This window comes from Dipodomys merriami, unplaced genomic scaffold (genome assembly GCF_024711535.1).
Source record: "Dipodomys merriami isolate MVZ:Mamm:240054 unplaced genomic scaffold, mDipMer1.0.p SCAF_1, whole genome shotgun sequence".
Taxonomy (NCBI): domain Eukaryota; kingdom Metazoa; phylum Chordata; class Mammalia; order Rodentia; family Heteromyidae; genus Dipodomys; species Dipodomys merriami.
In genome coordinates this window covers 26,265,175-26,278,236 of record NW_027202270.1, presented here as the reverse complement: position 1 = coordinate 26,278,236, position 13,062 = coordinate 26,265,175, and the positions used below count along the sequence as shown (strand labels likewise).

The window sequence follows — 13,062 nt, the reverse complement described above, 5'->3', positions numbered from 1 at the left end:
AGCTTATCTAGATGAACAGAAAATACTATCCCATTCCAATGTGTTGGGAAGTTAAATTTTTTTGTATATTTATCTGAGAAGAGTATATAATACTCTGCTGAATTCCATAGATGAAATAGAAATCGTGGGGGTTGGAGATTTTAGCTCAGTGGAAGAGCACTTAGAAGACCCTAAGTTTAGATCTCAGATACACACACACACACACACACACACACACACACACACACACACACACACACACACACACACACACTACATTGTGAATTGAGGCAATGAAAAAGATAGATTCTGAGAGCAGAAACAATAGAAGAAGCCTAAGTATATGTTTTATGTTCTAGTTGAGTCACTTATATTATAAAGTGTTTGAAATTAGAATTACATCTTATTTTGCAAACAAAAATCAAAGCAAACTTAGGAGAATGCAAATAACATTTTTAAGGGAAGAAAAGACAACACAGAAGGATAGCAAAAAAAGGGGGTCTGCCAGAGAGGACAGGTTCAGTGTAAAGCTGGACTTTTGCTTTGTAAGGAAGTGGCAATGGAGTGCACTCAGATCTTTTATTCCATGAAAGCACATGTGGTCCAATTCTAGATCAGTTCCCAACCCACCTACCTCCACAGGTATAAATGGTAAAGGAGAACATAAGGTAAACAGAAATATGGGACAGATTGTGTCTGTAACTGTAGACATTCTTAAATAATATTGCTGTTTTGAGCTCTATTACATAAGCCAATCAGGTGCCTGACTATTGGACCACTGCTGGAGAGGGGAATAATAATTCCAGCCTCAGCTGACTAAATAGTGATAGCACTAAAATTCGACTGTGTTTTGGTTATCTTGAATGGTCTTGCCTTACCTTGGACACATAGTTGGAAAGAAGTCACTCAGAAAATGCAGAAAAGCCAGTGGCGTACAGCCTGGAGTGGGGGATGGTTTCAGCTATTTCCCTAGTGTGTCTCTTACTTGAAAATTCTTGAAATTCTGTAGTCTCCCATAAGTGAGAATTAAGAAAATTACAAGAAATGCATATGCCATATTCTGACTAACAGACGTATAATACAACAATGTGTTGCTACCTGAGCTTTCTGTGAAAGAGGATGAGGAAGGTCACAAAGGCCAGAAGAGAGGAATAAGGAAGGGTATCAAGAGGAGAATATAGAAGGAAGGATTTGAGATTCTGCAAACTGGCTTGCCCAGAACCACCCAGTTTTCTACCATTAGGGTTGAGACAAGTAGAACTTCCCTAGCTGGTAGGGATCAGGCTTTCTTCATTTAGTATCTGCAGGGCATAGCAGAGCCCAGACAGTTCCATTGCCTCATCAGAACTAACTTCCTTACATGAGAAGCTTGTGTCCTGATCCATTACCAAGTTTTCAACTGTAACTTTTACTGTATTCAAACTGAATAAATTTCAAAGACAGACATCAATTTACAAGTATTATCATTATTATTATTATTATTATTATTATTATTATTATTATTATTATTATTATTATTATTATTATTATTATTGTCGGTAGTGGGGCCTGAACTCTGGGCCTGGATGCTGTCCCTCAGCTCTTCAGCTCAAGGCTAGCGCTCTACCACTTGAGCCACAGTGCCACTTCCAGCTTTTTCTGTGTATGTGGTGCCGAGGAATCAAACCCAAGGCCTCATGCATGCAAGGCAAGCACTCTACCACTGAGCCACCTTCCCAGCCCCTACAAGTATTTTTAAAAAATAGTTTAACTTTTTTAAAAAAAGCAAGGATCATTTCCAAGTTACTTTTTAAAAGGATTTTTATAAATGACACACTACTTTCTTCAACTCTAATTGAAACAGAACCATTCTATTATTGTTTTGACTTTAGGTAATATGTAACAATGATTGCCTAGTACCAATAAGTTCTTACAACATCATCTTAGCCTTCCTTCAATCCTTACAAAGCTCTCTTGAACTTTGCTCGAACCTTCCCATCTGTATACACAGGATACCCATGATTGCTATGATTATTAACACTTATTGGAGCAGATACAGCTTCTCACCCTAATCAATGCTATAGTCTCTTTGGAGAACAAGTTCCAAATCTAATGGTGTTATGAAACTACATTTGAGGCTTCTGTATCGAAAAGCTGAGTTCTCATAGATGGTAGAAGGAAGAGTGTCTTGTCTAGTGCTCAAAAACTAACATTTATGATGAAACACTCATTAATTTCATGCTATTTCTTCCTTCTTGGTTCTTATTTTTAACGTACTTATTTACTGTGACTACCAATTATCCATTAAAAGGACATCTGGAATTGCATCCCATGAAACCTGTATTTATTACCATATTACAATGATAAAATTAATGTGCTTATTGTGTATATGCAGAGTTTAAACCACTGTACCAAATGCGTGTTTACATAAATTTATCTTCATAAATGTTAAGAGTGAATTTCTAAGACTTTTCCTGAATCATAAAATTCTCCTAGCAATTATTCTCCACCACCTCACTTTGACATTCCTTTCCAAACTCCTGTCAAGCTCCTGAATATGTTAAACCCCAAGTATCAAACTTGCCCATTACACTCTCCCCACCTTGGAACTATTTAACCCTTCTTTTAGTTTGTGTCCCATAATCGGGCTCTAATGAGTTTCTGCTTTAACACATGGATAAACTTCATTAGCAGCTATGTATGTGAACATCTGAAAGGCCCTTTAATGTCTTAAAATTGCCCCCAATTTCAGTTGCTATTGTATAAACCCACAGAATTCTCATCTATGGTACTGAGGAAGTTGAAAGTGGGTGATAGGCCCCCTACAGTGTGAGTCTGAAGTATTTAATTTTATCCTGCTGTTACACCTGGCTTCTACTTATATAAATTACTGTATTATCTCATTGGCATCACATAAAGGATGAACAGTATCTATAATCACCCTGTGCAGAAAGAGACAAGTGACTTTTAAATTTCTGAATGTTCCAAGTTGCCTCCTACTAGTGGAAACCTTTACTCTCATTTGATGTGCTCCTCCCCTTAGATTTCCTTTTTTTTTTGGTGGTGGGGGTGGGGAGGTTGGTCTTGGGGCTTGAACTCTGGGCCTGGGCACTGTTCCTCAGCTCTTCAGCTCACGGCTAGAGCTCTACCACTTGAGCCACCATGCCACTTCCAGGTTTCTAGTGGTTTATTGGAGGTAAGAGTCTCATGGACTTTCCTGCTTGGTTTGGCTTTGAACCACAGTCCTCAGATCTAGCCTTCTAAGTAGCTAGGATTATAGGTATGAGCCACTGGTGCCAGCCTCCCCTTAGATTTCTTAGAGTAAGTTGCTTTCTTCTCCCTTGATGGTTGCTCATGACACTGATGGACATTTCAAAACCATTGTGTAATGACTGAAGAACAAATACAGAAAATAAGAAGCAAGGTGACCCATTAAATTAGATGCCAACCTAAAGGACAAAAGACATGGGTCAGAATTTAATTTTGCCAATGGGAATTTGCACATCCTAAGGCTATGGCTTTTTTACATTGCTGGTCCACAGTTTCCCTTATATGTGATAATGCTTGTTTGTCTTATTTCATAGAAATGGAGATTAACATCTATCATTTCAGTGTGTAAACTGAGACTATATATTAGCTCTCTCTTTGACCTCACAGTTAAAAAAGGGTAATAGTAATGGCTATAATAACCATAGCTACAGAAACCAGAACAGTGGATAAGCCTGAAAATGGAAGAATTTTGTTTTGTAATTCCTTATTCCTGTCCTTAGTTATCTGGTGAGGCAATATGTTTAAAGACTCTGCTACTTCTTATCTATTTATTCAGTTTTCATTATCTATTCATGAATTATGAGCTGGGAGCATAGTTTAAATGGTCAAACCTCTGCCTAGGAAGCATAAGGCCTTGTGTTCAAACACCACTATCTCAAAAAAAAAGCTTACAAAAAAATATCACCTGACTTTCTGACTTTCTCTTTATTATTAGTTAGCATGAAAGTTAAGAGCAATATTGTTTAGTCCAGGTCCTTCTCAATCACCTATGAACAAGCTGGGAAAATTACTTGGATCTCTCTTTCTCTCTGGGTTGTCTCTTAAATAAGATAGTACTCATACCATTTAAAAGGCTAATATTTGGAAAAGACGTGAAACAATGCCTAGCACATAGTGCGTGATTTAGTAATAGTGGTTGAACAAGTAAAATTAATTGTGTCTCAAATTTTAAAGGAATTTTCATTATGCATATAACATAACCACTTTTGTTTACTTCCTAAATATAACATTTTTGTTTGGCTTTTTTTTTTTTTTAGCAATCTTTTCCTTTCAAAATAAATGATAAATCCTTATTGAACTTAGAGATAGTGTTCTCTCTTGATTCAACCAGCCCTTCCCAAAAGCAGATACAGAATGCTAAGCAAATGGCACACTTGTGTTTACCATTACGTGAAAAGCATCCCATCAGGGCAAAAAGCTACCAGCCCCTGCCTGTCAGATTCCAGCCATTCACCTATAGAAGGAGTGCCTCAAAGAGACCCAGGAGAATATGGCTTCTTCACATTTCTGAGATTTTACTGCTAGCCTTTGTTCTGACTTTACCAAGATGACTCACTCTTAATAATATAAATGTAGCCACATTTTCATATGAATTTCCAAATTAGCAAAGTCTTAGCACAAAGTACCATTTCAATGTCAAGATATTCTTTCTTCTGAGACGTGACCAAGAAGACAGTTGGAAAATAATTCTTTCTCTTCTTTGCATAGAAACTATTTAACATTTTAACAAATTGTGTTTGGCAGGAAATAGGCATAATAAAAAAGAGATTTTTCAAATATTGGAAATGAAGTTTCTCTGCACATCAAAACAGGACTATTTAGCCTGTCTTCCCCCTCTAAAAAAATAGACATATCTATGATCACAGTGGTTGAATTATGGAGAAAGAAAAATATATTACACAAAAGCCACAGAGCAGAATGGGTGTCCTGGCTACCACTGCTGCTTGCATCCAGTGCTATTCCCAATGAAGAGATCACATGTCTACTTTCATATGCCTCCTTTCACTCAGAATCTGCTGCCTCCGAGCATCCTCACTGTCCCCTTTGCAGTCTATACCTTCTACTTCCAGTCTGGTTACCCATCCTTACTCTTTGGTACCCCAACTACCAACTTGAACATCTGCTATTTTTTTTAAAACACCTTATTGCTTAATACAAAACGTTTGACAGATCCAGCAACTTCAAGAAACAAAAGGAAAAAGAGTGCATATCTTTTCTAGCTCAGTAACTTCTGTCTAAAGATTAAATGAATAACATTTTAAAGAAAATTCTCAATGCAAATAAATCATGTCACCCACAATGTATTTGTCTTTATGCAGAGAAGACTCGCACATTTCATTTTTTTATTTCATTTCATTTTTCCAATGGTGTCTCCTTTAGAACATATTTCCATATAAAAGAGATATGGCACATTGCTATATATATACATATATATGTATATATATATATAAAAACTCTAGAGAACAAAATGCCAATATTTTCCCTCTATCTCTGTCTCTCTCTGGGATAGTTTTCTTATTTCCTTTTTTATTTTCTGTCTCCAAATACCTCTCCAACTGAAAGATAAGAAATATTCCATTGAAATAAAGTAAGTCCTATGCTCACACACCTTGCCAGAATCCATCCCAGGCCATTTTTGAAAACTTCAATGCAACATTTGGTCAGCAGCATTCCTCACCCCAGTCCTGCTCTTTGGTACCCCAATTGCCATCACCATATACCTTTGCCCTCCGGCTCTTACAGCCCACTTCCTTTATATGTTTGCATTTAACTTGACTCCATCCTTCATGCTTTTTTCATTATTCTTAGTTCATTCACACCACATAAATTATCACCTTTGTTTTCAGTTCCCCATGTGCCCCATTCACACCAATTCCAAATAAATACTTCTGATTCTCATCCATTTAATCCAAATTAATTCATAGTCTTGCTCCCATCCTCCACTACCACCCCTATATTTACCTCCCCTCTCCTCCATCTCTCTCTCTTCTATGCTTTTGTGTGAGGAAAGGTTTGCAGGGCAAGTGCTTCTGTAGGATGCACTGCAACTGCTTCCTGTACTGTGGAACTCAATATTACTGCCAGCCTCCATGAATTAGCGCCCCCAGGATCCACTTCAGCCTCCACAACTGATGTGCATGAGCACCATCACTACACACCTCGACGGTCAGCCCTTGGGAGTAAGGAAAGAAACTATGCTGATGTTTTGGAGATAAAGGTTGAGTATCCTTAATCTGAAATGCTTAGGACCATTTTGGAATATTTGAAATATCTTGGGGGTGCAACCTAACTCTAAACACAAAATTCCCTTGTATTTCATATATACTTTATAACATACTTCCCTTGAAAGTTGCTTTATACATTTTTGGTGTACTTGTATTTGAACTGTAACTCATCTCATGAGGTCAGCTGTGGAAGTTTCTATAATTTCTCTCAAAAAGTTTCAGATTTAGAAACGTTTTGGATTTGGAGTTTCCATATTAGAGATACTCAGCTTGCACAGAGATACTCAACTCTGGCCAGCTGGCTTATTTCTAGTTGATATAAAACGTTTTCATTCAGCCATCACTATGCAATGTCAACAACAACAGTAATAATGGAAACAACCCCACTACTATTGCTAATTAGTTCTTACTATTTGTTGAATAATTTGCAAACTCAATCTTCAAAACAATCTATGAAGTAGATATAATTGTCCCCATTTTACAGATGAGGATTCTGAGAATCAGAGAAAATAATTTATACAAATCATAAATGTAGGGAGAAATAGAGCCAGACACAAACCCAAGTTGACCTGAGTTAGCCATTCTACAATACAGACTTTTCAGTCATGTGTGGAGCCCCCTTAAGTATATTCTCTATGGGGAGGAGCATTCCCACTTCAAACCACCATAACAAGTGGTTATAGACACTGAGTACCTTAGTAAACAGCACCTTGGTAATCACTCTGAATAGATACTGTTCAAAAATCAAAGCAGCAAATAATGCAGCAATCATACTGTTTACCCTTCTGACATCTCTGTTGGAGAAAAGGGAGGGAGAAAAGAAAATGTTCTGATCACCGCCCCCTCCCCTCAGCCCCCCAAAGAACTTCTGCTTCCCCACAGCTCTCCAGCTTCCATAGGACGCTTCATGTCCATAATCATGAATTCTAAAGCCCTCGACATTGTTGCCTCACCCTGCTTTCCCTGGCTTCCTGTGGGGACAGGAGATGAGTCATGCACTGAGACCTGGGAGCATGGCAGTGTCTTGTCATTACTCAATGACTTTAGGGAGGAATAGAAATAAAAATTACTTTCAGAACAATACCATAGAGGGAAAAGACTTACAATAGTAGGAAGCATTAGTATGGGTGTATGCGGAGTGGAGAAGGTAAGCAAAGATTCTCATAGGAAGCCACAAATGGAACACAGGATTCAAACATTCTATTGGAGACTAGCCCACGAGCAAAACAGAGCCACTGTAGAAACTAAGTTCAGTCAAAGGAGTACACACAGAGGTTGGTATGTAAGGAATCAATGTCAGTGCTCATCATCCCCTAGAAGTAACACTGAGGTTCAAAACAGTGATTTCTTCTAGTTACACATTATGTATTCTTACTTCAGCAGAGTTCTTCAGTGTTGTACAAAAACCTTATATAAACCGTTAGAACATCAGCTCAAAGGGGCCACACTGTCAGAGAGATATAAAAGACAAGGTCTAGGGAAATAAAGGAACACACAGTCACTAAGTCAGTCAGTGGCAGAGTCAGAAGTAGAATCTGGGTTGCTCTGATTTTCTCGCCAATGGTCTTTCTAGTGCACAATTCCTTGGAGACACAGTCCACAGATTCCCCACAAAGCACCAGACACTTCTTCCACCTCATATGCTTATCCGCTTCTCACTGAGAGCGCTCATACTCTGCCACTTATACCTTTGGGGATTTGCAGTATGCAAAAGCCATACAAGTAAGACGCCATTAGTGACCCACTTAAAAACCACCAATCACAGTAATTGCTCTTAGTGGCACTCTTGCAGACCAAAGGAGAGATACCACCCAAAGCTTCAAGCTCAACACAGAGAACAAAGATAGTCTTAATGAAAATACCAATCTCCCTCCTTTCTGCATAAACCCCACTCTTTGAGATGATCCACTGGCCTCCAAAGACCAACATGATTCCTTGGGATCACCTCAGAAGCCGATAGTCACATACACAGACCCTCTCTCCCTGCCAAACATCCTTACCACACACATAGCAATGTAATCACTTTAGCAACTTCTCAGTAACAAGCTCATTAAAAAGCAATTCTGCCATCTCTCTATAAAGCACGCGCCAGAGAACAATGCAAAAGAGGAGATGCCAATTAATTATTGCATGATCACATCTAATGAACTCTGAAACCCTCCTGCTGTTGGGGACTTTGATGGGAAATCAGGGCTGGGTGGGGGGGAGGGTGAGGAGGGACACTCTGGTTACCTGGTTTAGCTGTGGATGCTAACACCAATGTTCCTCACACCTGCAGGGCAATACTCATCAAACAATGGCGTGCGTCTGGGCAGAGAATGGAAGACTATCACCTACCCACATCCGCGAGTCACAGGGCCAGAGACCCCCTTCTGCCATTTCGATTCTCCACTGGGGTTGGCACTGCCAGCCAGGGGCAAACCCAGGACCTGTGGGGGGGGGGTCCCCACCCTGAGGTCCTAGGGGGAGGCCTGATGCGTGCCCTGCCTCCCCACCCAGGTCCTCCTGCCTCTCTACCCACCCTCGGATGGGCCTCGAAGGTGGCTTCTTAGAACCAACAGGAACCCATCCCACCGCGTGAAGAGCAAAAGGAAAGGACAAAGAAACCACGTGCGGTCAACTTGTACCACTACCTGTGTGAGTCCTCTGGTGGGCCTTTAAGTGGGAACTTTTTGTATAAACTTTCCGGCACCCGTTAAACTGACAGCGGTGCACCCTCTTCTTGTTCTCGGGGCACGCCTCGGCCCCGACCCCGCCTTGCTCGCTGTCGCTCTGGGCACTCTTGACTGTCCCCGCTGCTGTCACTGCGGCCGCCGCGGCCACCCCTCCCACCTTGACCGAGCCCAGCGCAGCCTTCTTGGCCACCAGTTTCAACGTCACCGTGCCATCCACGGCCGACAGAGTCTGCGAGGTTTTGACCAGATGGCGGCTGAGCTCCGGGGACGACGGGGGCGTTAATGAGGTCACTGCGTTGAGCTGGGCCTGGTTGACGGCTGTGTAGCTGTCTAAAGAAGAGCTGGTTGGCTGGAGGCTGAGGCAGGTCTCGGAGAGCAACTTGTCCCGAGAGAGCAAGATGTCCACGGCGGAGCTCTTCTCGCAGATGGTGGCCTCCACGGGCAGCAGCAGGGGGTCTAGGCGGCGGAAGCTCTCCTCGATGCACGGAGGAGGAGAGGCACGGAGGAAGCAGTCCAAGTCCTCGCCAAAGGTCTCCGAGATCCGCCTGGGCTCTGTCTGTAGGTAGCGTTCCAATTCAAGGCATGTCTGCAGAGAGGAAGGAAGGAGGGAGAGAAATAACCATCAGAGGCACAGGACACCAGGAAGGGGGCAGGGGAGGGGGATTGGGGGGGGGGGGACAGGCAGAAGGGGAAGGAACAGAGAAGGCTTCCGTGCCTGGTATCTCAAATTCTTGGGCTGAATGGTCTGGCCTTTATTATGGAGGCTCTGAATATGATGGACGCACTCAGCAAGGTGACTTCCACCTACCGCGATCAACGAAGGAAAACTAGAAACGTGGATATAATTATCTCACACCTTCAAGATCCCAGAGAACACCAGATTGGCAAAATCATGATCTCTTATTCTTCAATCCCAATTATCTCTTATTCTTCAATCCTAATTCAGCAGGGAGAATGCTTTGGGCATCAAGTCCTGCCTCAAACAGAGATTCCATGTCAGGAGGGAGTTATTATTCAAAAGAATGCCCATTACTGTACCTGTTAGGCATAAAACAAAACTCCTGTTGCTCACAGTAAAGAATTACAAATATCCCTGTCACATACTATGTGGTAAGGGGCATGGGTCCCATTACTTGATAAAAAAAAAAAATGAGTTCAAAGACAGTTTCTGAGCCCTGCTAAAGATAGGACTTTATATATCCCCATATAAAATTTTCACCTGATAAGGAAATAAAGAAGAACCCAAAAGTTGAATTTCATAGTGCTCATAAATCTTTGTAAGAAGAGAGAAGCACTTTTTATGGTAAAAGTAGATACTTAACTGAGTTTGAATGCTAACGCTCTTCTCACTCAAAAATTCTACCATTCTTGATTCTTGTATAAAACTATGTTGCTAACTTGCACCATCAGCTCAATTTTCTCTGTCTTCTGGGCTTCAACAAAGAAACACTAGTGGCAAATTTTAAACCCTACTAGCTCCAAATTTACTGCCTCAGTAAAGTGTGTATGTTTCCAACCAATGTTCTGATTCTACGCTTTTATTCTGTTAAGAATGTATCTTAATGATATACCTAGCTATGTTCAAGGATTTTATGTTGGTGACATCTCAAAAGACTGGTTTTTCAATCAGAATACTTCTGGTTAAACTCTGTATTACTGAATACGAAAACCAGATTCTTAACTAGGAATCTGCCTTGGGTCTCACAGCTGATTTTTAATGATCGGAACTAATAACTAGTGAATGATTCCAGTCTTCATTCAACACTGACATCACAAATATTCATTGAACTACCGTGCTTAAGGCAAGTAGGCAAGGTGCAGGGTTTCATTGTATGCGTTAGAAGAAGACAGGATAATAGATCCACATAGCTCATGTGCAAAATAAATGACCAGAAGGTAAAAGTGGCATGGATTTACAGAGGAATATGATACCAAATGATCAGCACATTATAAAGTGTGCTGGAAAGTCATTACCGGGGAGTGGGGAATGAACTACCTCCTTCTAATATGGAGGTATTCATCAAGAAAATCTTATTGGAAAAGTAAGCTTGGATTTTGTTTTACTTATTGATTAAATTATAGCTCTGGCTCAGTAAACCAATAGTACTCCAATACTATCTTCTTGGGTCCAGAAATTTGCATTATCCTCATACCTCCCTTTTCTGAATTTCAGTCCCCAAATTTCCCCCTTTATTTTTTTGCATCTTATTACAAGAAATGACCATTTACTCCTCTCCAGTACTGGAGCCCTGGGTCTTAGCTCCAGCCAATTCAACTATAGACTATAAAATCCTATTTATGAAACCTCTCATAAGCTTCTCCTGTTCTTTACCTACCAAGCACATTGCCAGGCACTCAACACATATATAATGTCTGTCAAAAATACAATCAACAGCATACTATTGTGTTGGTCATTTTGGTTCCTCAAAATTCATCTTTTGACATTTATCCTGGTACCCACCCCAGCCTCTGTAACTAGGCAAGCCAAGTTTCCAAATACTGAGAAGATACTTGTCAAGTCTCCCAACTTTCATCTTCTGACTGTCTTCAAATCTGTGATTCTCCAGTGCTTTAAGAATTCACTTTTCTAGGGCTGGGAAGGTGGCTCAGTGGTAGAGCGCTTGCCTTGCATGCCTGAGGCCCTGGGTTCGATTCCTCAGCACCACATAAGCAAAAAGAAAAAAGCCGGAAGTGGCGCTATGGCTCAAATGGTAGAGCGCTAGCCTTGAGCTGAAGAGCTGAGGGACAGCGCCCCAGGCCCAGAGTACAGGCCTCATGACCGGACCCAAAAAAAAAGAATTCACTTTTCTGTGTGTGTGCACCAGTACCTTGCACTTAAATCAAGGACTCATGCTCTCATTCCATTTTCCTCCTCATAGCTGGGGCTCTAACATTTGAATCATATCTCCATCTGGGCTTTATGAAGGTTAATAGGAGACTGAGTCTCACAGACTTTTCTGCAAGGGCTGGCTTTGAAGAATTCTTCATGTTTTAGCTTCTTGAGTAGCTAGGATTATATACATGAGCCACCAGCTTCCAGGAAGAATTTGCTTTTCTATTAGGCTCATTATTTAATAGTTGTTTTCAGTAGAAGAATCCATCGTTACAGGGATAAAGTAAAAAGTGCTGTTTAATTTCTAGGTATCTGGGGGATTTTCTAAATATCTTTCTATTATTCATTTCTAGTTTGATTTCTCTAGGATCAATTAACATACTCTATAAGATATCAATCTTTTTAAAGGTATTGAGGTTTGCAGGCTATCTTGCTGAGGCTGGCAATCTTAGAAAGGACCACTAATAAATGTCTTTGGGAACAGAATCTTAATGCTTCTTCAGCTTTGCCCAAAGAGAAGAACCAGAGATTTGACGTGCGGATATGTTCCAGGGAAAATCAGCTGAATCATGACTTACAGGATGTCCTTGCCTCCCACTAAGAACTAATTCCCACACCCAGTCACCACTGTCTATAGATAGAGTGTTAGTATGTCCTGACCCCTTACATACTTTCCAGCTCAGTGATTTGAAAGCCACTAAGAAATTGATTCTTAGAGGCTCAGATCACTTGATATTCAGAGTTCTGAAGAACAGAAATATTCTAAACACATTCATACACTCTCAGGGGAGGATTACAAAACCATAATCGTCCCAGTATACCCTTGGTTTGCACCCCAGGAGCACATGAGTCATACTTATGATCTAAACATGGAGAAACCTCTGGCATCAAATCTGGACCACTTCATAGAGGCTATAACCTGTAATCCTGACACAGGGCCTTCTTGCATTTGTACTCCACCTGAGACTTAGAGACACATGGGTAGCTATTAGGAAATCACTATGGAATTATTTTTGTCTTGAGAAATCCATTTCTTACAATGGCTAATGGTGAAGCTTAAAGAAGATCTTGTCAACTGGAACCTGGGGTGAGATTTTTCTTTTCCAAGTATCGAGATTGAAATGTTAAGGATGGATACTATTCCCAAGCCAAAGAGAATATATGTCGTCTATGTCGTCTATGTCTTCGCCTTCTCCTTCTCCTTCTCCTTCTTCTCCAACCTGGAGCTTGAACTCTGAGCCTGGGCATTGCCCCTGAACTGTATTGCTCAAGACCAGTGCTCTACCACTTGAGCCACAGCTCTACTTTCAGCTGTTTCTGT

At 40.8% G+C, this 13,062-nt stretch overlaps 1 protein-coding gene across 2 annotated transcripts in view; it reads right to left on the bottom strand.

The window, feature by feature from the left end:
• The window catches only part of Klf7 (KLF transcription factor 7), a 90,582-nt gene that overhangs the window by 38,540 nt on the left and 38,980 nt on the right, over nucleotides 1-13,062 (bottom strand). Inside the window, exon 2 of one of the 2 annotated variants that reach the window (XM_070018514.1) lies at nucleotides 8,867-9,494. In XM_070018514.1, the coding sequence (XP_069874615.1) occupies nucleotides 8,867-9,494 (628 nt within the window). The remainder of the gene's footprint in view (nucleotides 1-8,866; nucleotides 9,495-13,062) is intronic. The other variant, XM_070018523.1, reaches the window with a different exon arrangement.